Source organism: Schistocerca gregaria, chromosome 2 (assembly GCF_023897955.1).
Source record: "Schistocerca gregaria isolate iqSchGreg1 chromosome 2, iqSchGreg1.2, whole genome shotgun sequence".
Classification (NCBI taxonomy): Eukaryota; Metazoa; Arthropoda; class Insecta; order Orthoptera; family Acrididae; genus Schistocerca; species Schistocerca gregaria.
In genome coordinates this window covers 675531922-675553301 of record NC_064921.1, presented here as the reverse complement: position 1 = coordinate 675553301, position 21380 = coordinate 675531922, and the positions used below count along the sequence as shown (strand labels likewise).

The 21380-nt window shown below is 40.0% G+C and overlaps 1 protein-coding gene across 4 annotated transcripts in view; it reads right to left on the bottom strand.

Moving 5' to 3' along the window:
- Positions 1-21380, bottom strand: part of LOC126334735 (vacuolar protein sorting-associated protein 18 homolog) — a 259374-nt gene that overhangs the window by 124222 nt on the left and 113772 nt on the right. For all 4 annotated transcript variants that reach the window (XM_049997277.1, XM_049997278.1, XM_049997279.1 and 1 more), the window contains 2 exons: positions 12712-12847; positions 10160-10378 (listed from right to left, as the gene is read on the bottom strand). In XM_049997277.1, coding sequence (XP_049853234.1) covers positions 10160-10378; positions 12712-12847 — 355 coding nt within the window. The remainder of the gene's footprint in view (positions 1-10159; positions 10379-12711; positions 12848-21380) is intronic.

Below are 21380 nucleotides of genomic sequence, written 5' to 3'. Positions count from 1 at the left end.
CCCTTTCTGTATTGCCCACAAAATCTTCACGACTTGGTTGTGGGACAATGCTGTAAACAAACAGTTCTCTGATGGTTAAATTCCCCATCAGGGTCAATAGATAGGTGCAAAATGGTGTCTGCATTGGTGTGTTGGTCAGTGGGGTGAAGAATTTTGTAGCAGCTCCAGATTAAGAACAGCACCCAACAATGCAGGGTTGCACAGTCTTATTTGGGAACTCAGAATAATGACCGAACACAAAAATCAAGGTTTCAGGATCTGTTAACAGGTGGAATACACTAGAAATATCTTGAATCCATAAACAGCTGAGCTGTGCAGCATTTACTTTTTTTGGCCCGATACTGATATCATCATCCAAATGATTAACACACTGCGTAATACTGTGAATCAATTGTTCTAAGTACTTTTGGAAAATGGAGTGTGCACTCACATCCAAAACGGTAAGCAATGTTACATGAATAAGCCAGATGGTGTATTTAAAACTAGCAACTGACATGAAGCATCATTAAGGGGAAAAATGAGACACACATTTTTTATATCTATTTTCAAATAATACTGTGCCTCTCTCAGTTTAGACAGAAACTCTATGGGCACGATATAAAGATAAATGTTACAATGGGAATCATCAGTAGATTTAAAATCACCACAAATACATAATACCCATTTAGTTTTTTAATGAACTCCGTAGCCACTGCCCACTGACAGGTGAAAACAGAGGAAATAACGAAATGGCTCTGAAGCTACATGAGTTCTGACCGAACAGCCTCAAGAACCACCAAAAGAGCTGGGTGAGCTAAGCAAAATTTAGGTACCACAGAAGGTTTCAGAGTAATGACAACTATAAAGTTACTCTAACACTGGAAACTCCTGGTAGGAATATCAACAATGTAGGAAAAGATAGATTGCTACTCTTATCATAAAGAAGACACGTCACGTTGAAGACAGGCATGATTTTACACACACACACACACACACACACACACACACACACACACACACACACACACCAGCTAGCACACCTCTCGCACATACGACCAGCAGCTCCAGCATCTCAGGCCAGAATGCAACATCACGTGGGATGCAAGCAGCAATCTGGAGGGGGTGGGAAAGAGGAAGGGCCAGGGATAGTAGTGTATGGGTGGGGAGAAAGACCGATGGTGTCTGGTGGAGTGCACAGAGACTAGAATGTCAACAGGGGCAGCGTCAGGCAGTTGTGGGGTAGGGAGGTGCGAAAAAAGGAACAAAAAAAAAAAGAGGAGCGGGGGAAAGATGGGTGGATGCATTGGCAGAGGGCTGCAAATAAACAGAGAGGGAAAAGAGAGTGGGGAAGAGATGATAGGACAGAGGGGGTGGAAACTGATGGGTGGAAGCTATGGAGAAAATATGTTATGGTAGGTTGAGGCCGGGATAATTACGAGAACAGAAAAAGTATTGTAACGAAAACTTCCATCCGTCCAGTTCAGAAAAGGAAGTGTTGTAACAATGACTCCCATCTGTGCAGTCCAGGAAAGCTGGTGGTTGAGGGAAGGATCCAGATAGCTCGGGTAGTGAAGCAGCCATTGAAATCAAGTGTGTTGTGTTCAGCTGCATGTTGTGCCACAGAATGGTCTACTTTGCTCTTGGGCACAGTTTCACAGTGGCTGTTCATCCTGGTGGACAGTTGGTTGGTAGTCATACCAATATCAAAATCTGCACAGTGATTGCAGCAGAGCTGGTAAGTGACATGTCTGCTTTCACAGGTGGCCTGCCCCCTGATGGGGTAGGATAAACCTGCGAAAGGAGTGGAATAGGAAGCGCTGGGTGGGTGGCTTGGGCAGGTTTTGCACCTGGATCTTCCACAGGGATATGATCCTTGTGGCAAGGGGTTGGAATTGGGAGTGGCATAGGGATGGATAGGGATGTTGTGGAGGTTGGGTGGGTGACAGAACACAGATGGGATGGTAAGTATCTCAGGTAGAATGTCCCTTATTTCAGGGAACAATGACAGGTAATCAAAAATCTGGTGAAGGATGTGGTCCAGTTGTTCCAGTGCAGGGTGGTACTAGGTGACAAAGGGAATACTCCTTTGTGGCTGGTTTTTGGGAGTGCTGGGAGGTTTGGGATTGTGAGGGGAAATGGCATAGGAGATCTGTTTGCAGACTAGGTCTGGGGGATAGTGCCTACCTGTGAAGGCCTTGGTGAGACCCTCAGCATACTGAGCAAGGGAGTTTTTGTCACTGCAGATGCACCATCCCTGGGCAGCCAGGCTACATGGGAGGAATTTTTTTGTGTGAAAGGGATGATAGCTGTCAAAATTGGGGTACTGTTGGTGGTTGGTGGGTTTAATGTGGACAGAGGTGCAGATGGAGCCATCAGAGAGGAGATGGTCAACGTCTAGGAAGGTGGCAGGCTGGTTTGAGGATGACCATGTGAAGTGGTTGGGATAGAAGGGGTTGGGGTTGTGAAGGAATGAAAAAGACTTAGGCCCTTCCCAAAACATCTCCCCTGAATCGATTTCTCTTGTCCACCTTAATTACACACCACACACCCACCTTCCATATGTTCACCAAAATCTACAAACCCAACAATCCTGAATGCCCCATTGTGGCTGATTATTGTGCCCCCACAGAAAGAATTTTGGCACTCACTGACCAACACCTCCAACCAATTGTTGTCCATAATCTAGTCTCCCACATCTAATGCACCAACCAGTTACTTCACTGACTCTCCACCATCCCCACCCCTTTACCTCCTGGATCCCCACTCGTCACTGTTGATGCCACCTCCCTATACACCAACATGCCTCATTCCCAGGGTGTTACCGCTATTGAACACTACCTTTCCCAACGCCCTTCAGACTCTTAATCTCCTACCTCCTTACTAACTCTATCCTAATTCACAACTACATCTTATTTGAAGGGAAGGTATATAAACAAATCCACAGCACAGCCATAGGCACTGCATGCCAACTTCTATGCCAGCCTTTTTAAGGGCCATCTAGAAGAGACCTTTCTGGCCTCTCAAAACACCAAACCCCTAGTCTAGTTCAGGTTTACTGCATTTCAGGTTCACAGATAATATCTTAATGATCTGGACCCAGGGCCAAGGCTCCCTGTGTTTGTTCCTTCACAACCTCAACGCCTTCTCCCCCATCCACTTCACGTGGTACACCTCAAACCAACATGCCACCTTCATAGATGTTGATCGCCTCCTCTCTGACAGCTCCATCTGCACCTGTCACCAACCACCAACAGTACCTGCATTTTGATAGATGTCATCCCTTTCACACCAAAAAATCCCTCCCCCATATAGCCTGGCCACACAGGGACAGAATATCTGTAGTGACAAAAACTCCCTTGCTCAGTATGTTGCGGGTCACCAAGGCCTCTTCAGATAGGCACTATCCCCCATACCTAGTCTGCAAACAAATCTCCCATGCCATTTCCCCTCACAACCTCAATCTTCCCACCATCCCCAAAAACCACCCAGAAAGTGTGTCCCCTTTGTCACCCAGTACCACTCTGCACTGGAACAATTGGGCCACATCCTTCATCAGGACTTTGATTACCTGTCAATGTTCTCTAAAATGAGGGATGTCCAACCTGAGATATTTTCCAATCCATCTAAAGTCATGTTCTGTTGCCCACCCGACCTCCACATAATCCCAGTCTATTGCTATGCCACTCCCATTTCCAACACCTTGCCATAAGGATCATATCCCTGTGGAAGATCCAGGTGCAAAACCTGCCCAAGCCACCCACCCAGCACTTCCTATTCCACTCCTTTCACAGGTTTATCCTACCCCTCCCTGCCACACAAACCCATGATGCTGCACCTGTTGGCAGCCAATCCCTCCACAAGACGGGATCTGTCTCTGTCCCCAGCCATACACTACTATCCCTTCCCAAACCCCTCCAGGTTGATGCTTGCATCCCACATGATATTGCATTCTGGCCCAAGCTGGTGGAGTTGGTGGTCTTGTGTACAAGAGGAATGCTTGCTTCTGTGTGTGTGTGTGTGTGTGTGTTTACAGACGAAGGCTGTGGATGAAAGGTGTATGTGAACGTCTTTTAATCATGCCTGTCTGCAACTTGACACAGCATCTTTACAGTAAGTAGAAATCTATCTTTTCCTACATTGTCAACTATAAAATTACATACACACCTGAGTGTTGGTTAAATAATCTCCCTATACAGTGTGCACAGAGCATCAAGATCAAAAATAGGCACTTTGGTTGACACTAAATTAACTTGACCCTCTACTGTGAACCCATAAATTGTAAGGTATTTAGGCTGAAAGCATTAGTAGCAGTAGGCAAGCAAACAACTAGGAAGGTTATTACACATTCAAAGTTTTTGTACTTAGCTGCCAGTGAAAGCTGTCCAAGGAGAAGAATGTCTGTGAGGCAATAAGACAGGACCTGCCTGGCCCATTGTAGTGGAGATGAATGGGGCTGGCTATTTCTCTCCTCACTGGTTAGAGATACTGTGGCACCAGTGCCCTGCTGGAATTCCAAGGACTGGTCAAGTAGTGCCAAGTCTAAAGTGAGCTTTCACAATGGGAGGCATCATATCTCCAGCCCTGATGACATGGACCTCACTGTTGTTCTCATGCTACAACCAGGCATGCTGCCGGTAGTCACTTGCTGACATATAATGGTCCGATGACTGCACTTGCTGCAGGCCTAGCAGTCCGCTGCACAATGTGGATGCAGGATTCCGTTTTGCCCAATGGCGCACTCAAAACAGGACTGGAGTTCCTTTAATGTACATGACTGATAATGTGACACCAAGGAGGGAGGGTGTTCTGATCCACCAGCTAATGTTACAAAAATGGACACCCTGCACTGAAGAGGAAGCAGAATGATCAAAGTGCTCAGGTCCCTAACAAGATGCTGGTTATCAGTAAACCTGTGGACTTGGTTGTGACTTACAGGCAGAATTAGATGATAATGAGTTGCAATCACCAGTTAACTGTTGTTTGTGATAGTAACTAACAACTTGTTAACCTGTAATCTTAGTAGTAAAAGCATGCTGAGCCCACAGCAACCTTGAAAGATTTAGCAATTTTAAGCACTTCACCAAGCACTAGCATCAGACTTGGTCAAGCCTTTTGCTGTGACCTCTCTCTCAGGGGCATGGCAGCAATTAAACTGTATAATCTTACCACAATAAGTTTTGGTGATAATAATTGTAGTATTCAGTTAACAGAGCACATAGGTCACTGAAAGACAAATCTCTAGAGTCCACAAGAGGTTGCAACTTATAAATGACTGATAGAAGACAAAAGTAAGTGACATTCCCCCTGACCAGAAATGAGATAGGAAACTAATGAACATTGGATTGTTACTGTCGAGACAGAATCTTCAGAAGAGCAACCTCCTGTTCTTGTAGCAGCAACAGCTGCCACTGCTGCTGCTGCTGCTGCTGCTGCTGCTGCTGATGATGATGATAAATAGCTGCTGCTGCTGTAGCAACATCTGTTGCTGCCGAAGTTCCAAAAAACTTGGTCTCTATGACACTAGCATAGAGTGTGAATGTGTACTGAAAGCATGGTAGGGTAAGAACTCATCACCACTAAAGTATTTATGCCTGAGACTAATGCATAATCTACACATAATGCCAAGGTCATTATGGGCAGAGAACTCTATAAAAACCGAGAGCATAAGTTGACAAGTTAATGCCCAAAGCAGTGTCAGTATCAGTATTGAAGCTAGACGTGATCTGTCAGAGCTCATGTGGGGCACAATACGAGACTGAGCTGTGGCAGCCGGCTTAGTGTGTGGCTGTCAGTAGCACAGGCCAAATGACCCATCTTTCACATTTCTTGTAGAGTTCCTCACTCATGAGCTGCAATGTCACAGATCTGCTTTTGATATCTTACTCTGGTGGAGGTATTAAAACGGGCAATGTATGTGGTTCTGCTTCAGTTTTTCCATCAATACAAGAAACTGCACTAGCAACACAATTCCCAAGTTAGTCAGGTAATCTCTCACAAATGCAATGTTTCTTGTTTCTGTCTGGACATTCTATACTTGTTACATAAGTTAAATAACTTAAATTCCCCTTCACTATTTACAACAGTCTGCCAATGCTGTGGTAACTTTTTGTTTCCGCAAATGTAGAAATCATGTGATTTTGAGGTGAAAACTTGTCAAGCCATGTTTAGAATGCAGTTTCATCTGGAAAGGACGGTTGTTCAATAGAAAGTGGAAAAGGTGAAAGTCTGAGAGTGCAAGATCAGGTGAATAAGGTGGGTGCAGAAATTACCTCCCAACCCAATTCCTCAACAGTGTTTCTTGTCACTCTAGCAGAATGTGGGCAGTGTTATCATGTAGTAGCATCACTTCATACAGTCTTACTGGTCATTGCTCTTGGATTGTGTCTGCGAGATATCACAGCTGTTGACAATAAATGTCAGCAGTGATGGATACACCTGGGGAGAAGCAATTTCTAGTACACCATACCGACACTGTTCCACCAGATGCATAACATTACCTTCTGTGGATGTGGACCAGGTCTTTGTACAGGGAGTTGCTGCTTTTTTTGGCCTCAGCCATTCACTTATTTCCTTATGTGAGCATAAAGACACAATTTCTTGTCACCAGTAGTGGTACAGAATAGGAATGGTCAGTGTTGCTCATGAGCCAATCCATGATGAGCACGCAGGGATACACATTCGACTACCCACTGATTTTTGTGATTTTGGCTTAGAATGTGCCGTATTCATACACCCGATTTTTGAACCTTTCCCACTGTATGCATCACTGTAGATTAATGTGTTCAAATGATCTCCATCAAACCCTGAAGTTCTTCCCAAATATGGGGAGTAAGTAACATCAAAATGGTCGTCTTAAAATGGGAAAACCATTTTCTTGCTATGTTCTGTCCAATGGCATTATCCCCACCAAATATTTCTGACTGAATTTCCTTCTGTCACCCCTCTACTGAACTCAAACAGGGGAAATCTGATTTCTCAACTTAGCACTCCATATTCTAGTGTGCACTTACTATCTCCAAATAATAAAATGACAACATATAAACTCAAGTAGCAACAGTGAACTACAAATAAAAACATGACAATCTATTTATAAACCCATAGAAATCAGAATACCAAAATGGAAAAGAAAAACGCTATAAACTTATGCATCAAACTAGTAATTATACTGTTGCTGGAAAGGAGGTTCACACATCACAGCATACAAACTATCACCTCCCTGTTTGGAGGACACTTTCACAATTGCTCAAGTTATTGAAGATGCCCAAGGTCTTGAACTGCAAGGTAATGCAGAAATAGGAACACTGTAAATTGGCTAATATCCAACATCATGGAAGTCTATGGAAGTAGCAGATCTCACAGTGATCTAAATGGAAGTATCAGATATCACAGTGATCTATGGCAGAAAACACCAATGATCCACAGATACCTAAGAGTGAGGAATCATAGCATTGTTCCATTTCATCCACATTATTCACTGAATATTCCTTCCCACCAGAACAACCAGCATTTTTTCTATGGAGAAAGAAATATCCCCCCAGCCAAAATGGCTGTCTTGCTTTACTGTTCTCTTGCACGTGAATGCCAGTAAAAAGATGTGGAGGAGGGGGAAAAAAGGAACAAGCAAAGAAAAAGAAGGAAAGAGTAGAGAGGGAATGTACTTAATGCCGCAAAACTTTGCACTTTGTGCAAATGACACACACAATCACAATTTGAATACATGAATAACCTATTTACAGATAAATCTAGCTGTTTGTTCTGTTCTATTATTTTTAGTATGTGTGTGTGGTCTCTCTATTTACTAGAACACTGATTCAGAGTTGAACCAGAATATGATACAACAGTTGATAATAGAGTGAAAGTAAACAACGTAAATAAGCCTTCACATTTCAGTGTCAGAGTCAGTGGAGGACATTCTTATGGTGAAGATCACGGTATTCAATTTCTGCACAACATCTTAAATGTGATACTTCCATGTAAGCTTTCCATCTACCCTCAGTATTCAGAATTTAAAATGAGTGATCACTAACTGTTTGGTCACTTTGGGACAGCAAAATTTCACTTTTTTAAAGAGCTCTGTGTCAGAAACTGTATGTTTTGTTCTCTGTTGCAGTTAAACTGTTCTCTGAAAACCACATGTTGGTGTTACCAATCCCTGCCCTGGTAGTGAGATCTTTTAAATTACATGCATTATCCGACTTTTTTTTTGAGACAGTCTGCCATGAGGCAGGTGTGTGTGTGTGTGTGTGTGTGTGTGTGTGTGTGTGTGTGTGTGTGTGTGTGTGTGCGTGTGCGTGTGCGCATGCGCGCGCATGTGTGTGTCCACCCTAGCTCAAAAAAGAATTCATCCGAAAGCAAATGAAGTCTTCAGTCTTATTTATGTGCCTACTGATGACTCAATGTGTCTACTATTCCATGAGTTGTCACATTTAGTCCTAAATTATTTATTAGCTGGAATATATATATCAGTCATATTCATTGCATTAATCAGTTCACTTAAGTTATTACAAGACTGGCTATTACCGAAGAACAAAATAGGTTTCATTTTTCTCATTAATAATTTTTCAGTGTTGTAGCTGTGATGCTGAGCAGCTTGTCGTACAAAGTTTTGCCAATTACTGTGATTTAAGGCATGTAGTGAACAGCCAGCAGTCATGTTACAGAACATATGTTAGGAGAAATTGTTTCATCTTGAATATTAAGATAGGTTTTTCAAATGCAGCAGTAATTTATAAATTGTATACAACATTAAGGTGAGAACGGAGTTGGTTTCTTTGTTTACTGGTGATGGTTTGAAAGTTTGAATGTCTCTGTAAATGAACTGCCAAATTCTAGTAGCACTGTTTTCTTAAATGTGATGGCCACTCATTTGGTAACAGCACGAGTATCACATTAATTAGACACACTGCATAGTGAAATGGAGAAGGGGGGACTTTCTTCTCAGAAGAAAAAAGACAATTCACTAAGAATTAGTAAACAGAGCACACATGCCCCAAGGCAAGTAATGCCATCCAATGAACACTGACATCACATAATTACAATACTCTAGTGTATCAGTCACAAATTTGTGATGAGTGACTGGCTGCAGCAGGCCTGAAAGTTCTTGAGCACCCTTGAGAAAATTTGATACACAGCACGAAGCATTTCCACATGGAAAAATCTTCTGCTTGTGAGGCATGACAGGTGATCACAATTGGCAGAAGTTATTTGCAAAAGTTGTCTGACTAGTGATTAAGAAGGATAGCGAGAGGCACTGTGTGTAGCAGGAATTATTTTGAAAAAGTAGAATAATCGGAGTTGTGTTGTAAAAATTTCCCAGTACACTCTGTAGAATATTTTGAATCCCACAATCAGCTTTAAGACCAAATCAACTGTTTCTATGCATCAGATTTTGGCACATACTAGTAAAGGGCATATGGGGCTAAGGACATAGGAGCTTATAATTTGTGGACTTCTGCAGATTTATCTTCATTCTTAATGTTATGCAGAAGTGATGGTTCATCCCAAAATCACAGGCATCCAAAGACAATGAAAGTGGAGTTATGAAGCAGGGAGCTCAAGCTGCTCTTTGCTTCTCTATTCTTTAAGTATTTGAAATTTGTCATGTACACATAATTTTCTGTGGTTTCATGGAAGTAAACCATGGATGCACAAAATAAAAAAAATAAATAAAAAAATGCAGGGCAGTTTATATTTTAATATCCTGTCAACAATGAGGCCATTTGAGAGGTAGACAAAGGTCAGACTGAGAGTGTATAGAGAAGCAGTTGTGTCCTTTTGATATTAACTAACACAGTATTTTCTTACATGATTTAGGGGAACTGTAGAAAACCTAAATTGGGTCAATTGATTTGGGGATGGGACCAAACAGTGAGTTTATTTGTCCCATCGGATTAGGGAAAGGATGGTGAAAGAAGTAGGCCTTGCCCTTTCAAAGGAACTATCCCGTAATTTGCCTAAAGTGATTTAGAACAATCTTGGAAAACCTAAATCAGGATGGCTGTATGTGGGTTTGAACCATCATCCCCTTGAATCCGAGTCTACTATGCCAACCACTGTGCCACCTTGCTCGATACATTAGGAAAAAAATAATGAACACTGATCAATGACATATAACTGAGCAGTTTCTAAAATGCAAGCACGTGATCATACAACTACAAGATATCAAAGTAAAGACACTTACCAATTTTCAGCCACAACTTTTTACGCAGCTCACTGTCTGCCTGAGGTAAATTCGCAGTTTGCTTTGCCAGTCCAACATCCACAGTCAGTGCAAGGTCTACTGCCGCTTCCCAAAGGCCCAGCAGTGCTGACAACTGGACACAGGCCTCAGTCAGGTGAAGCTCACGACAAAGCCGTAAGGCGTAATGAATATCATAGCACACCATACTTGGTTCTTGACCTGTTTTTAGATAATGAACATATTTATTGTCATCAAAGTATGTATGGTATAATATTATGTAGTGTATATTTGTGTCTAAGAAGTCTCCATACAACTATAGACTCTGTACATCTCGGGAAATAAGTAGTTATTTTATTGGTATCCTTGCTTGAAAGTTGACAAAAAGCATCTCTGACAATCTTGTACTGTTTTGTTTCAGTATTGCACTGTTTCAGTTATGAAGCCGTGGCTGAAGTAAACGGACATTTACACTGTTGAAGAGTGATTAGTATGTGCATGCAAAGCTGTACTGAGGTGATCCTGGGAGCCGGCAGAGCTGCCAAAACTGTGTCTCCCCCCCCCCCCCCCCCCCCCCATAAAACTTCAAAGATTTAGTAAATTTTATAACTTCAAAAGTAGGTTTAATAAAAATTAAAAATTATTCAGAAAAATATTACACATATTCATGACACTGCACATAACAATCAAAATGTATCATTCTAGTAAATAAATTACAAATTGTATGCACTTTCTAAAAAGATTGAAGAAAAAGAACATATGAATCTTATTGTTTATGGCAGATACTGTACACTGTTTTACTATGATGTATTATAAACAACAGTTTTCATCTGCTCCTCATAAATTATTATTAGTGGATAAATTATTAAATATAAACAAAAATAGCTATAATTCAAAAACATTCCTTTCCATAAATTGTATTTTTATTATAATTCTGCTTTGCATTTCCTTGCTTTGAGTGCTTTTACCTCATTGATTATACCACTGAAGTTCAGTTTAGCAACTGTGTCTCATTTTATCAACAAGATCGCAGAATCTGACAGTCTGCTTCCAGCTAACCAGCTCTTAACCCATATTTTGGAAAAAAAAACCACCTTCAAAATATCCAAATGAGAAGCTGTATAAAAAATAATAATAATAAAAACTTCAAAATATCCAAATGGAAAGCTGTATCAAAGCTTTTCATCAGCTGGCACTTGAAAGCAGCTAATTTGCTAATCAGTTCTGCTGCTTCAGTGTCTGCTATTTGGCTCCCATAGCAGTTCATTTTTCGCGATGTGATACAAATTTTTATTTTAGGCATGTCTTTAACCAAAAATTAAGGTCAGTTGAATGGTGTGAAATATGTGAGATCTGTTTTCCATTTCATGTATTATTTTATTACATATTTTGAAACACTCTAGCTCAAACAGTCTCACTTCAGTCCTCAGTCAGCATAAATCAGAAGCCTTTGGCCATAAAGCAGACTTGTTTCAGCACCAGCTTGCCAACCTCTGAGATACTACAATACCACAGTGAAGTAGCAGCAAGAATTTCACTGTGGAACATGAGTGAGCTGTGTAGGTGGCACCTGTGTGAGCCAAGCATATTGTTGCAAATCATATGAGGTCTGTTCAAAGAATCCTGGAACATTCATAATTTTGCACCAATGGATGTTTTGAGGTGAAATGTGGTAGGCATCCCTGCACAAGCCTGTGTTTAATGGGCAACTGCTGGAAATTTCATCGTTGTATGTCTGTTAGTTATTGTTCAGTGCTGTATTGAGTAGAACATTGTGTTGCACAGCTTGCAAGTTTCACAATGGAAGAGTTAGAGGAACAAGGCGTCTACTTTAAAGTCTGCATCAAACTCAATATGAAGATGAATACGTAAGCTGTACTCACTGTTACGAATGGTTAACACAGTTTAAAAATGGCCAGACAGAAATTAAAGATGACCCTCATTCAGGAGTCCTTCTACATCTACCACCAAAGCTCATGTCAGGAACATCAACGAAGTTGTGCATTCCAATCAAAGGTTAAGTGCCCAAGACACTGCAGAAGAATGTGACATTTCAGTTGGATCATGTCATGAAATACTGACACAGCATCTTGCAGTGCATCATGTTGGCACCATGGCTCATGAGTCAAGACCAGAAAGACCGGCACCTTGCAGTCTGTGAAGAGCACAAATACGAATAAGACATTCCTTAAGAGAATAGTAACTGGTGATGAGATGTGGGTCCATGATTATGATGTTCAGACCAAGGTTCAGTCTTCACAATTGGTTGGGAAAGATTCTCCAAGATCTTTAAAAGTGGGCCTTAATAATGTGTGTGAATTCGTAAGGGACCAAATTGCTGAGGTGATCGGTCCCTAGACTTACACACTACTTAAACTAACTTACACTAGCTTATGATAAGAAGGGGCTGCACAATCAGTGACATGGTGCCTCTAACCACGTGGCCATTACATTAATATACATCTAGATTTTGTCCTTTCTAATTCAACAGTGGGATGAGCTTACCTATAACTAACACATTTGCTGCAAATGATATGCAATTTGTTTATACTTACCCTGTGAGGCAAGATAATGCATAAGCTTATCTGGCTTCATTCTAGCATAAAGTGACAGCAGATAGTTGTGGATAGCCTGTTGTTGGCAGTGTAGGGTATTAACACAGGATTCAAGATATCGTATAGCCTCATTAGCCTGAAAGGAGGAAAAATACATTTATGTCCACATTGCCCTGCTACTATCTACAGCACTAGCATAAATCTATGTATTTAATTTTATGAATGAAAAAATCTAGATATGAGCATGTGACATTTCGTACTTAAAAATAATTTACATTATTTTTTTTTATTTGCTTTTCATTTTGTGACATGTTTTAGTTATTGCCATCATTGTATACTTTTCTTTGGCACTTGAGGATACATTTTCATTGAAGACCCTTTTTTTTGCCTGTTCTATGACCTGCATCCAATGATGGATTGTAACAGCAAAATAATTCCAAATGAAATTTTAAAAATCCTTCAGTTATATAAGAAGATCATTTTGAAAAGATAAGATCACTTTAGCACACATCCTTTATTTATACACACAACCAGTTTCGTAGTTTTACAAAGTGCATAAATTCCTTTAGAAAAAAATTCTTTTGGTAGTCCGCGCAACCACTCATGCACCGTATGGCGTACCTCTTGATCAGAATGGAACTTCTTTCCTCCCATTGCGTCTTTGAGTGGTCCAAACATATGGAAATCACTTGGGGCAAGGTCTGGTCAGTATGGTGGATGAGGAAGACACTCAAAATGCAGGTCTGTGATTGTTGCAACTGTTGGGCTGGCAATGTGCAGCCTTGCATTGTCATGTTGCAAAAGGACACCTGCTGACAGCAATCCACGTCGCTTTGATTTGACTGCAGGACGCAGATGATTTTTTAGAAGATCTGTGTATGATGCACTGGTGACAGTGGTCCCTCTAGACATGTAATGCTCCAAAATGATGCCTTTTTCATCCCAAAAGAGTGTCAGCATAACCTTCCCTGCTGATGGTTCTGTTCAAAACTTCTTTGGTTTTGGTGATGAGGAATGGCGCCATTCCTTGCTCAATCTCTTCGTTTCCGATTGGTGGAAGCGAACCCAGGATTCTTGCAAGGAAGCCATCACCTTCTTGTTCAAAGCACCGAAGAAGTTCTTCACAAGCAACAACACGTCATTCTCTCATTTCAAGAGTCAGCTGCCATGGCACCCATCTTGCAGACACTTTGTGTAACTGGAGCACATCATGCACAATGTGATGTGCTGACCCATGACTAATCTGTAAACATACTGCAATGTCATTCAGAGTCACTCGGCAGTTTTCCTTCACTATGGCTTCAACTGCTGCAATGTTCTGTGGAGTCACAACTCATTGTGCCTGACCTGGACGAGGACCATCTTCCACTGAAGTCACACCATTAGCGAACTTCCTACTCCATTCGTAGACTTGCTGCTGTGACAAACATGCATCATCGAACTGAACCTTCATTCGTTGATGAATTTCAATAGGTTTCACACCTTCACCATGCAAAAATCGAATAACAGAATTCTGTTCTTCCATGGTGCAAGTCGCAAGTGGGGCGGCCATCTTTATACTGATACTGCAATGGTATGTGTGCACCTGCACTATGCTGCCACCTACAGGCGATTCTGCACACTGTTTGTAGCACGTTTACCAACTTACAGGATAACAGCATGAAATTTCGATTTGTTATTACAAATTTAAGGTTTTCATTTGACTCACCCTCATAAATTCTGGACTCTAATACTGAAACCCCCATATCTTCCATACTGACTCCACTTACTTCTTTTGTTACACCACCAGACAAGTCCTTGTCTCTCATAGAGACCTTCAACGTATTTTTTCCACCTATTAGCTTTCTATTCTGTGTTTAACAAGGGAATTCCCATTACAGTGTTAATGTTACCACCCTTGCTTTTAACTTCGTCAGTCCATCTTTCTTTTTTTTTCCTGCGGCCATTTCACCTCAGCTGCCCTGCACTTTCTATTTATTTCATTCTTAATGGATTTATACTGCTGTATTCCTTTCATTCCTTGAACATCTTTGTACTTCCTTCTTTTGTTGCTCTATTGAAGTATTTCATCTGTTACCAAAGGTTTCTATGCAGTTATCTTCCTTGTATCTATGATTGTTTGCCCAACGTTAGTGACTGCCCTTTTCAGAGACGTTCACTCCTGTTCAACTGACAAGGAAACCGCCAGACCTGTTAACCACTGGTTTTGACGAGTATTCGGTGTGTTGTACAGAGGCCTGTCCTGGACAGGTTTTCATGTTAGTTTCTTTCTTTTCTTTTTCCATCAAACAGAACATCATAAAATAGTACATATCATGCAAAATTACTAAAAAAAAATTTCTTTTTAAAATTCAGTCTTGATCGCACCACGTATGCTACAAGAACATAGGTGATCGATTTCGGTCATATCACATGACCATCATCAGACCTGTAATTTAATTTAGAAAGTAATAGAAACCTTACTAGATTGACAATAAAATATGACAAAATGCTTATAAGGATAAAATACAATAAGACTTGTTATACCCATGGCATCCTTCGAATACTTTATAATGGTCCAAAAGATGAAACAATTTACAGTTGAACATGAAAATCAAAAATGTATTAACTACCTGGATCTCGTAATATCCAATAACAATGGCAAACATTGCTTCACCATATACAGAAAACCTACAAATACTGATGTCATTATTAATGCTAGGTCATCTTGACAAATATAAAAAAGCATTTTTTTAAAGTCAATGATCCACTGGATGCTAAAATTACCCCTTGAAGAAAATGAGATCAAAAAAGAAACAACTATTATAAAACAGATTGCGAAGATCAGTTCTTTTGATATGCATCAAGTTGACATTATATTTAATAAAATGCCACAATTAGAAAGTACGCCACTAATAGGAGTTCATAAATACACAAAAATGACATACGTGGGGAAAATATCAGATAGGATCAGTAATTTATTTAAGAATTCCGAAATAACAATTGCATTTGAAACTAACAATACTTTGCAAAATAAATTAAGACATACTGTAGGTAATGATGTGGTGGTTGTAGTAAAATATACATTGGCCAAACGGGCCGGAGGTTTACTATACGATACAAAGAACATACATCAGGTACCACACGAGCAAAATCAGTCTTCGGCCATCACAAAACTTTTAATAAGCATGCCGAAGGGACGGTACAACAGAATTTACAAGTCCTTCATTACACTAATAAAGGTTTATTATTAAATATTTTGGAGGAGATTGAGATATATGCCCATTATAGTGATGAACCGTCAGTGCTTCTCAATGAAAAATGTTTCTTGTGAAAAACATTTTTATGATCTATTTGACAAAATTCTATGAACACATATGAACTCTTTTGTTCAGAAAATCATAGGACCCAGTTGTACCCATGGCAGAAATGTACCTTAGAACAGTACATAAATATTTATATCACAATCTTAAACTTCCAAATAGAAATATTACAAAATATGACTCCATTTTCAATAAATCAGTTTTATGACATTTTAAAAAGTGTATGTAATATCATAGCACTCTGCAGCTGATCATTCCATTATTACATATATACCAGTGACAAATAAAGTTAATATAAGACAGACAGACTGAATCTAGCATAGGTGTATACTTGCAGTCGAGTTACAACTCACATATCGATATGATGCTGCAATGCCAAAGACCTTTGAAACCATTGTGGTAGTACCACCATAGTCCATAGAGGGCACACTGAGTATACATCGTCTGTACAGTTATTTTAGAGCTTTTAATTGATATTTTATACAATATTTAAGTAATTCCATGGTTGTAAAGAGAGATTTTTTTTTTTACTATTATTTGATCCCGCTTTACACTGATTGGTTGATGTGAGGTAGATGGAGAAGAGGTAGGCGGAGCATCTTTGTATTTAAGCATATGCCCGTCACTTGCTGGCACCAGATGACATCACAGCAGCTGAGAAGGGTGCTCCATCTTTGAAGGATGCCATGGGTATAACAAGTCTTATTGTATTTTATACTTATAAGCATTTTGTCATATTTTATTGTCAATATAATAAAGTTTCTATTACTTTCTAAATTAAATTACAGGTCTGATGATGGTCATGTGATATGACCAAAACCGGTGACTTATGTTCTTGTAGCATACGTAGTGCAATCAAGATTTAATTTTAAAAATAAAAATTATAAAAAAATAATTATTGACTGCTGTTCCAAAAATGTTTATTGAAATTGTTCATGTGAAATTATTAAAATCTAATCATTTTTACCATAGTAATTATTTTAATAAATCAGTAACTACAAGAAACTTTCTTCAAATATGTATTCCGTTTGTTACAGAATCGCTTTACTTGCTGTCGCTTCCCATGCTAAAACAGAAATAGAAGCAGCCATAACACCAATCTGTAGAACACCATGCACATTTAATGAAATTTACTGCCTTGCAGGAACAAGGATTTTTCAAAACCTACCCTGGAAAACACAGTTCGTTTATTTTCCAAAAGATTGTTCTTCCTTTGATGTGACTGATGCATACTTGAAGATTTCTATGAAAACAGGTGTACCAAATTGATGCAGAATCAAAGAATGAATTAAAGGAGTCTTCCCTCCATCCATAGACAAAGCTTGTGGAATGTAATGACTGAATTTGGTTTCCCAATTAAATTCAAAAATCTCTGCAAAGTATGCATGGATGAAAGTACAAGCAGGGTTTTACTAAATGGATTAAAGTCTGATCATTTTACAAATAAAACTGGGTTAAGACAAGGATATGCTTTGTCCCCCCTTCTCTTCAATATAGCTTTAAAAAGAGTTGTGAGTAAACTCAAACTGGTACCTGCTGGGATCCTCCAAGAAAGCAAAATTACATGTTAGCATATGCAGATGACATAGTGCTCATTGGAAACAGTGAAATAGAGATTAGGCAATTATTTGTGGAGCTTGCAACAGAAATGTCAAGACTTGGCCTGAAAGTAAATGATGATAGTTCAAAGATGTAGAGATAACCAATCACATCTAATAGTTGGTGAACACAAATTTGAGTGTGTTGAACAGTTCAAATTTCTGGGTTCAGTGATAGATGAACAAAATCACAGACAGACAGACAGAAATAAAAGCGAGACTGCACAATGCTAACCAAGCCTATTATTCAATACAAAATTTCTTACAGTCCAAACAGCTGACTAGGAAATCTAAAATAAAGTTATACAATACAATCATTAAACCAGTTCTAATCTATGGGGAAGAAACATGGAGCCTAACAAAAACAGAAAATTGCCATTTACAAGTTTTTGAGAATAAAGTTTATAGAAAAATCTTTGGTCCACATTATGACAATGAATCACAATCTTGGAAGAGAAGACACAACATAGAAATCCATGAGCTATCACAACAACCAACAATAGTAATATAATAAATGCTGCAAGACTGCAATGGGCTGGACATCTGATGACGATGAAAGAAGACCAAATTATGTTAAGAATGTACAGGGAGAAGCCATATGGCAAAAGACACTTGGGGGGGGGGGGGGGGGGGGGGGACACCCAGGAGTACTTGGCGCAATGAAATTTATTGCACATACAAAAGATTGGGAATAAATAACTGGCAAGAGGCAGCACAAGACAGGAGCATCTGAAGGATTCATGTGAGATCAGCATGGGAGCTTCGAGTCCCTTAGAAGCCTACTACTACTATTACTACTACTTCCCTCAACTATTTCCCTGTTAGTCTTCAGCAAGTCAGAAGCATTTTGAAACTTTTGTGAAAATTTTACCTGCCTGTAAAAGTAAACATTACAGGGTTGACAAGTCAGTACCACAAGCACGGTACCCATGAACCTTAGCCGCTGCGATACACTCGCTTGGTTTAAATGTGTCAAAAGTTGCAATTATAGGAGGTACTCATAAAACTCCAACATTGATTTTCTCAAAAACTAGGGGCCATCACACGAAAACCCGTTAGCCAGGTACCCAGGCCATGTCCCTCTACAACATACTGAAGACTCATCAAAATCCCTGATTAACAGGTCTGTGGTCCCCTTGTGAGATGTCCACTCCTCTTCAATTGAACTGCCTACTCCAGTATCTCTTATTGCAGTACCCACAACATTAGTGAACTTAAAATGTCTCATCATTCCTCAGTACTTCAGTTGCCCACTTCCTTCAACATTGACTCTTCCAGACGATTCTCTTAGACTTCAACTTACTCTTCATCATTACTAAATTGAGATCTGAGTCTATGCCTGCACCTGGTTATTCCTTATAATCCAATATCTGCCGCTCTTGTGACTCTTGAACAGAGAATTCACTATTATCATCTCAAATTTATCGCAGAATTCAATTAGACTTTCTCCTCTCTCATTCCTACCTTCAAGCCCATATTCTCCTGTAACCCTTTCTTCTATTCCTTCACCTACAACCACTTTCAAACTCCCCCACCCCCCCTCCACAATTAATAGATTTTCATCTCCCCTTACATACTGGATTACCCATCCAGTATCCTCATATACTTTCTCTCTCTCCATCTGCTGCCACCTTTACTTGAACTATCATGGTCAGCACTGGTTTGCTGTTGCATCTGGTGAGAACAACACTGTTACTGAACCGTTAAAATAACTCATTCTCTGCCCTAATCACAAATCCTACTCCAATTATTGTATTTTCTGCTGCTGTTGATATCCCTATATTTGTCAGACCAGAAATGCTTATCTTTTTTCCATTTTACATCACTGACTCCTCCAATATCTAGATTGAGCCTCTTCGTATCCCTTTTTATATTTTCTAGCTTTCCTACTTTATTCAAACTTCTGACATTCCATGCTATGACTCATAGAATGTTGTCGTATCATTGGTTAGTCACTTTTCTCATCATGGTCACCTTCCCATTGACAGTCCTGCCCCGGAGATGCAAATGTGGGACAAATCCAGAATTTCTTGCCAATGGAGATATCTTCATTACAAATTTTCAATTATTTGTCTATAATGCAGTGGTTTCCACTTCCTTATGTACCCTCATGTCATTGTTAATATCTGATTCTTCAACCTTTTGTGGTCAATTTCCCACCCCAAGAGCAGTGAGTGTCCTGGACCTATGTCAGCTGCTTCACCCTCTTTGACAAGGCTGTTGGCAAAATGAGGGTGACTTCTTAAGCCAGTAATCTTTGGCCATCATTGTTGATGATTTTTATTCAAAAGTTAAGAAATGGCCGGCTTCAAACCCAGTACCCAGGATTAGCAGTCGAAGATAAAATACCTAGATCATGGGTAAACCCATGAAGCTTCTATATCCATTGTGAATTATTACACAAATAATCTCGATTATGTTGAGCACTGCAATAGGCATTAATTTAATGATAAATGAAAACTGCCTTACCTGCGCAATTAAACATTTATTGTGGTATGGCCAGTTTTGTTCTTGGAGTATCTTCAGGTTGCCCAGTTGTGCTGAAGTCATGATATAAATGGTCTAGTTGAATCCAGAAACAATAATCACAAACATTCTGCTGACTGCCTGGTGGTAGTACGGTAAACACACACAGCATGCTGTGTCATTCTGTTGTGCCTGCTCACCATACATTTGCCAGGCAGTTGGCAGAATGTCTGTGGTCACTGTTTCTGGATTTGGTTTTAGCAATACTTATGACAAGATCATTTGTATCACGACTTCAGCACAAGTCGGCAACACAAAGATGTTCTACGGATGAAACCTGTTGTAACACAATAAATCCAGAATGAAATTTTCACTCTGCAGCAGAGTGTCTGCTGACATGAAACTTCCAGGCAGATTAAAACTGTGTGCCAGACTGAGACTTGAATGAGGAGACGAGATACTGGCAGAAGTAAAGCAGTGAGGACGGGTCACTGAGTTGTGCTTGGGCACCTCAGTTGGCAGAGCACTTGCCCACAATGGCAAAGATCCACAGTCCAAGTCTCAGTCCAGTACACAGTTTTAATCTGCCAGGAAATGTTTATTAATACAGGTGAGGTAGTTTTCATTAATTATTAGTATTACACAAATGTTATTTCTAAGGTTTCCCACGTCATCCTAAAATTGAAAAGACTATATTGTCATTCTTTATCAATGATAAGGCATTCCTTATCAATGATCTCTTGATGCAACAAAACATTTGCATCCTTAATACAATAATTACATTCAGCTTCATCTTAAACAGTCAACAGCAGTCAGTATGCACTGGTACTCTGTTTGTATTCAGAAATCCCTGGCAGTAATGAAAATGTCAAAAAGCTAACCCCAACCTTACCTCTGCAGGATGAACAGTACCAGCAACCAACACCACTGGTCACCTCAAGTGGATGCTGATGGAACCAGTGGTGGGGTATCAGTTCTAGTCAACCTCCCTTCACTGTCACTGTTAGTCGTGTGTGTATTTAAGTGAGGAAGGGTTGTAATATCTAAATATATTGAACTCAGTCATATGATGCAAGCAGCACAACTACGGACAGAGCCACTGCAGCATTCATTTCTCGTCTGTCAATCTCACAGAAAGACGTACCTGCCATTTCAGTTTGCTCACAGCACTAACTTACAATACTAAGTATGTGCTTCTGACTGCTTGTCCCAGAAGACCATAATTACATCTGGGCACTGATCATATCTTTTCAAGGGGATTGTGTATGAGCAGCAGAAGGACTTCTGGTGTGTCCCTGCACCC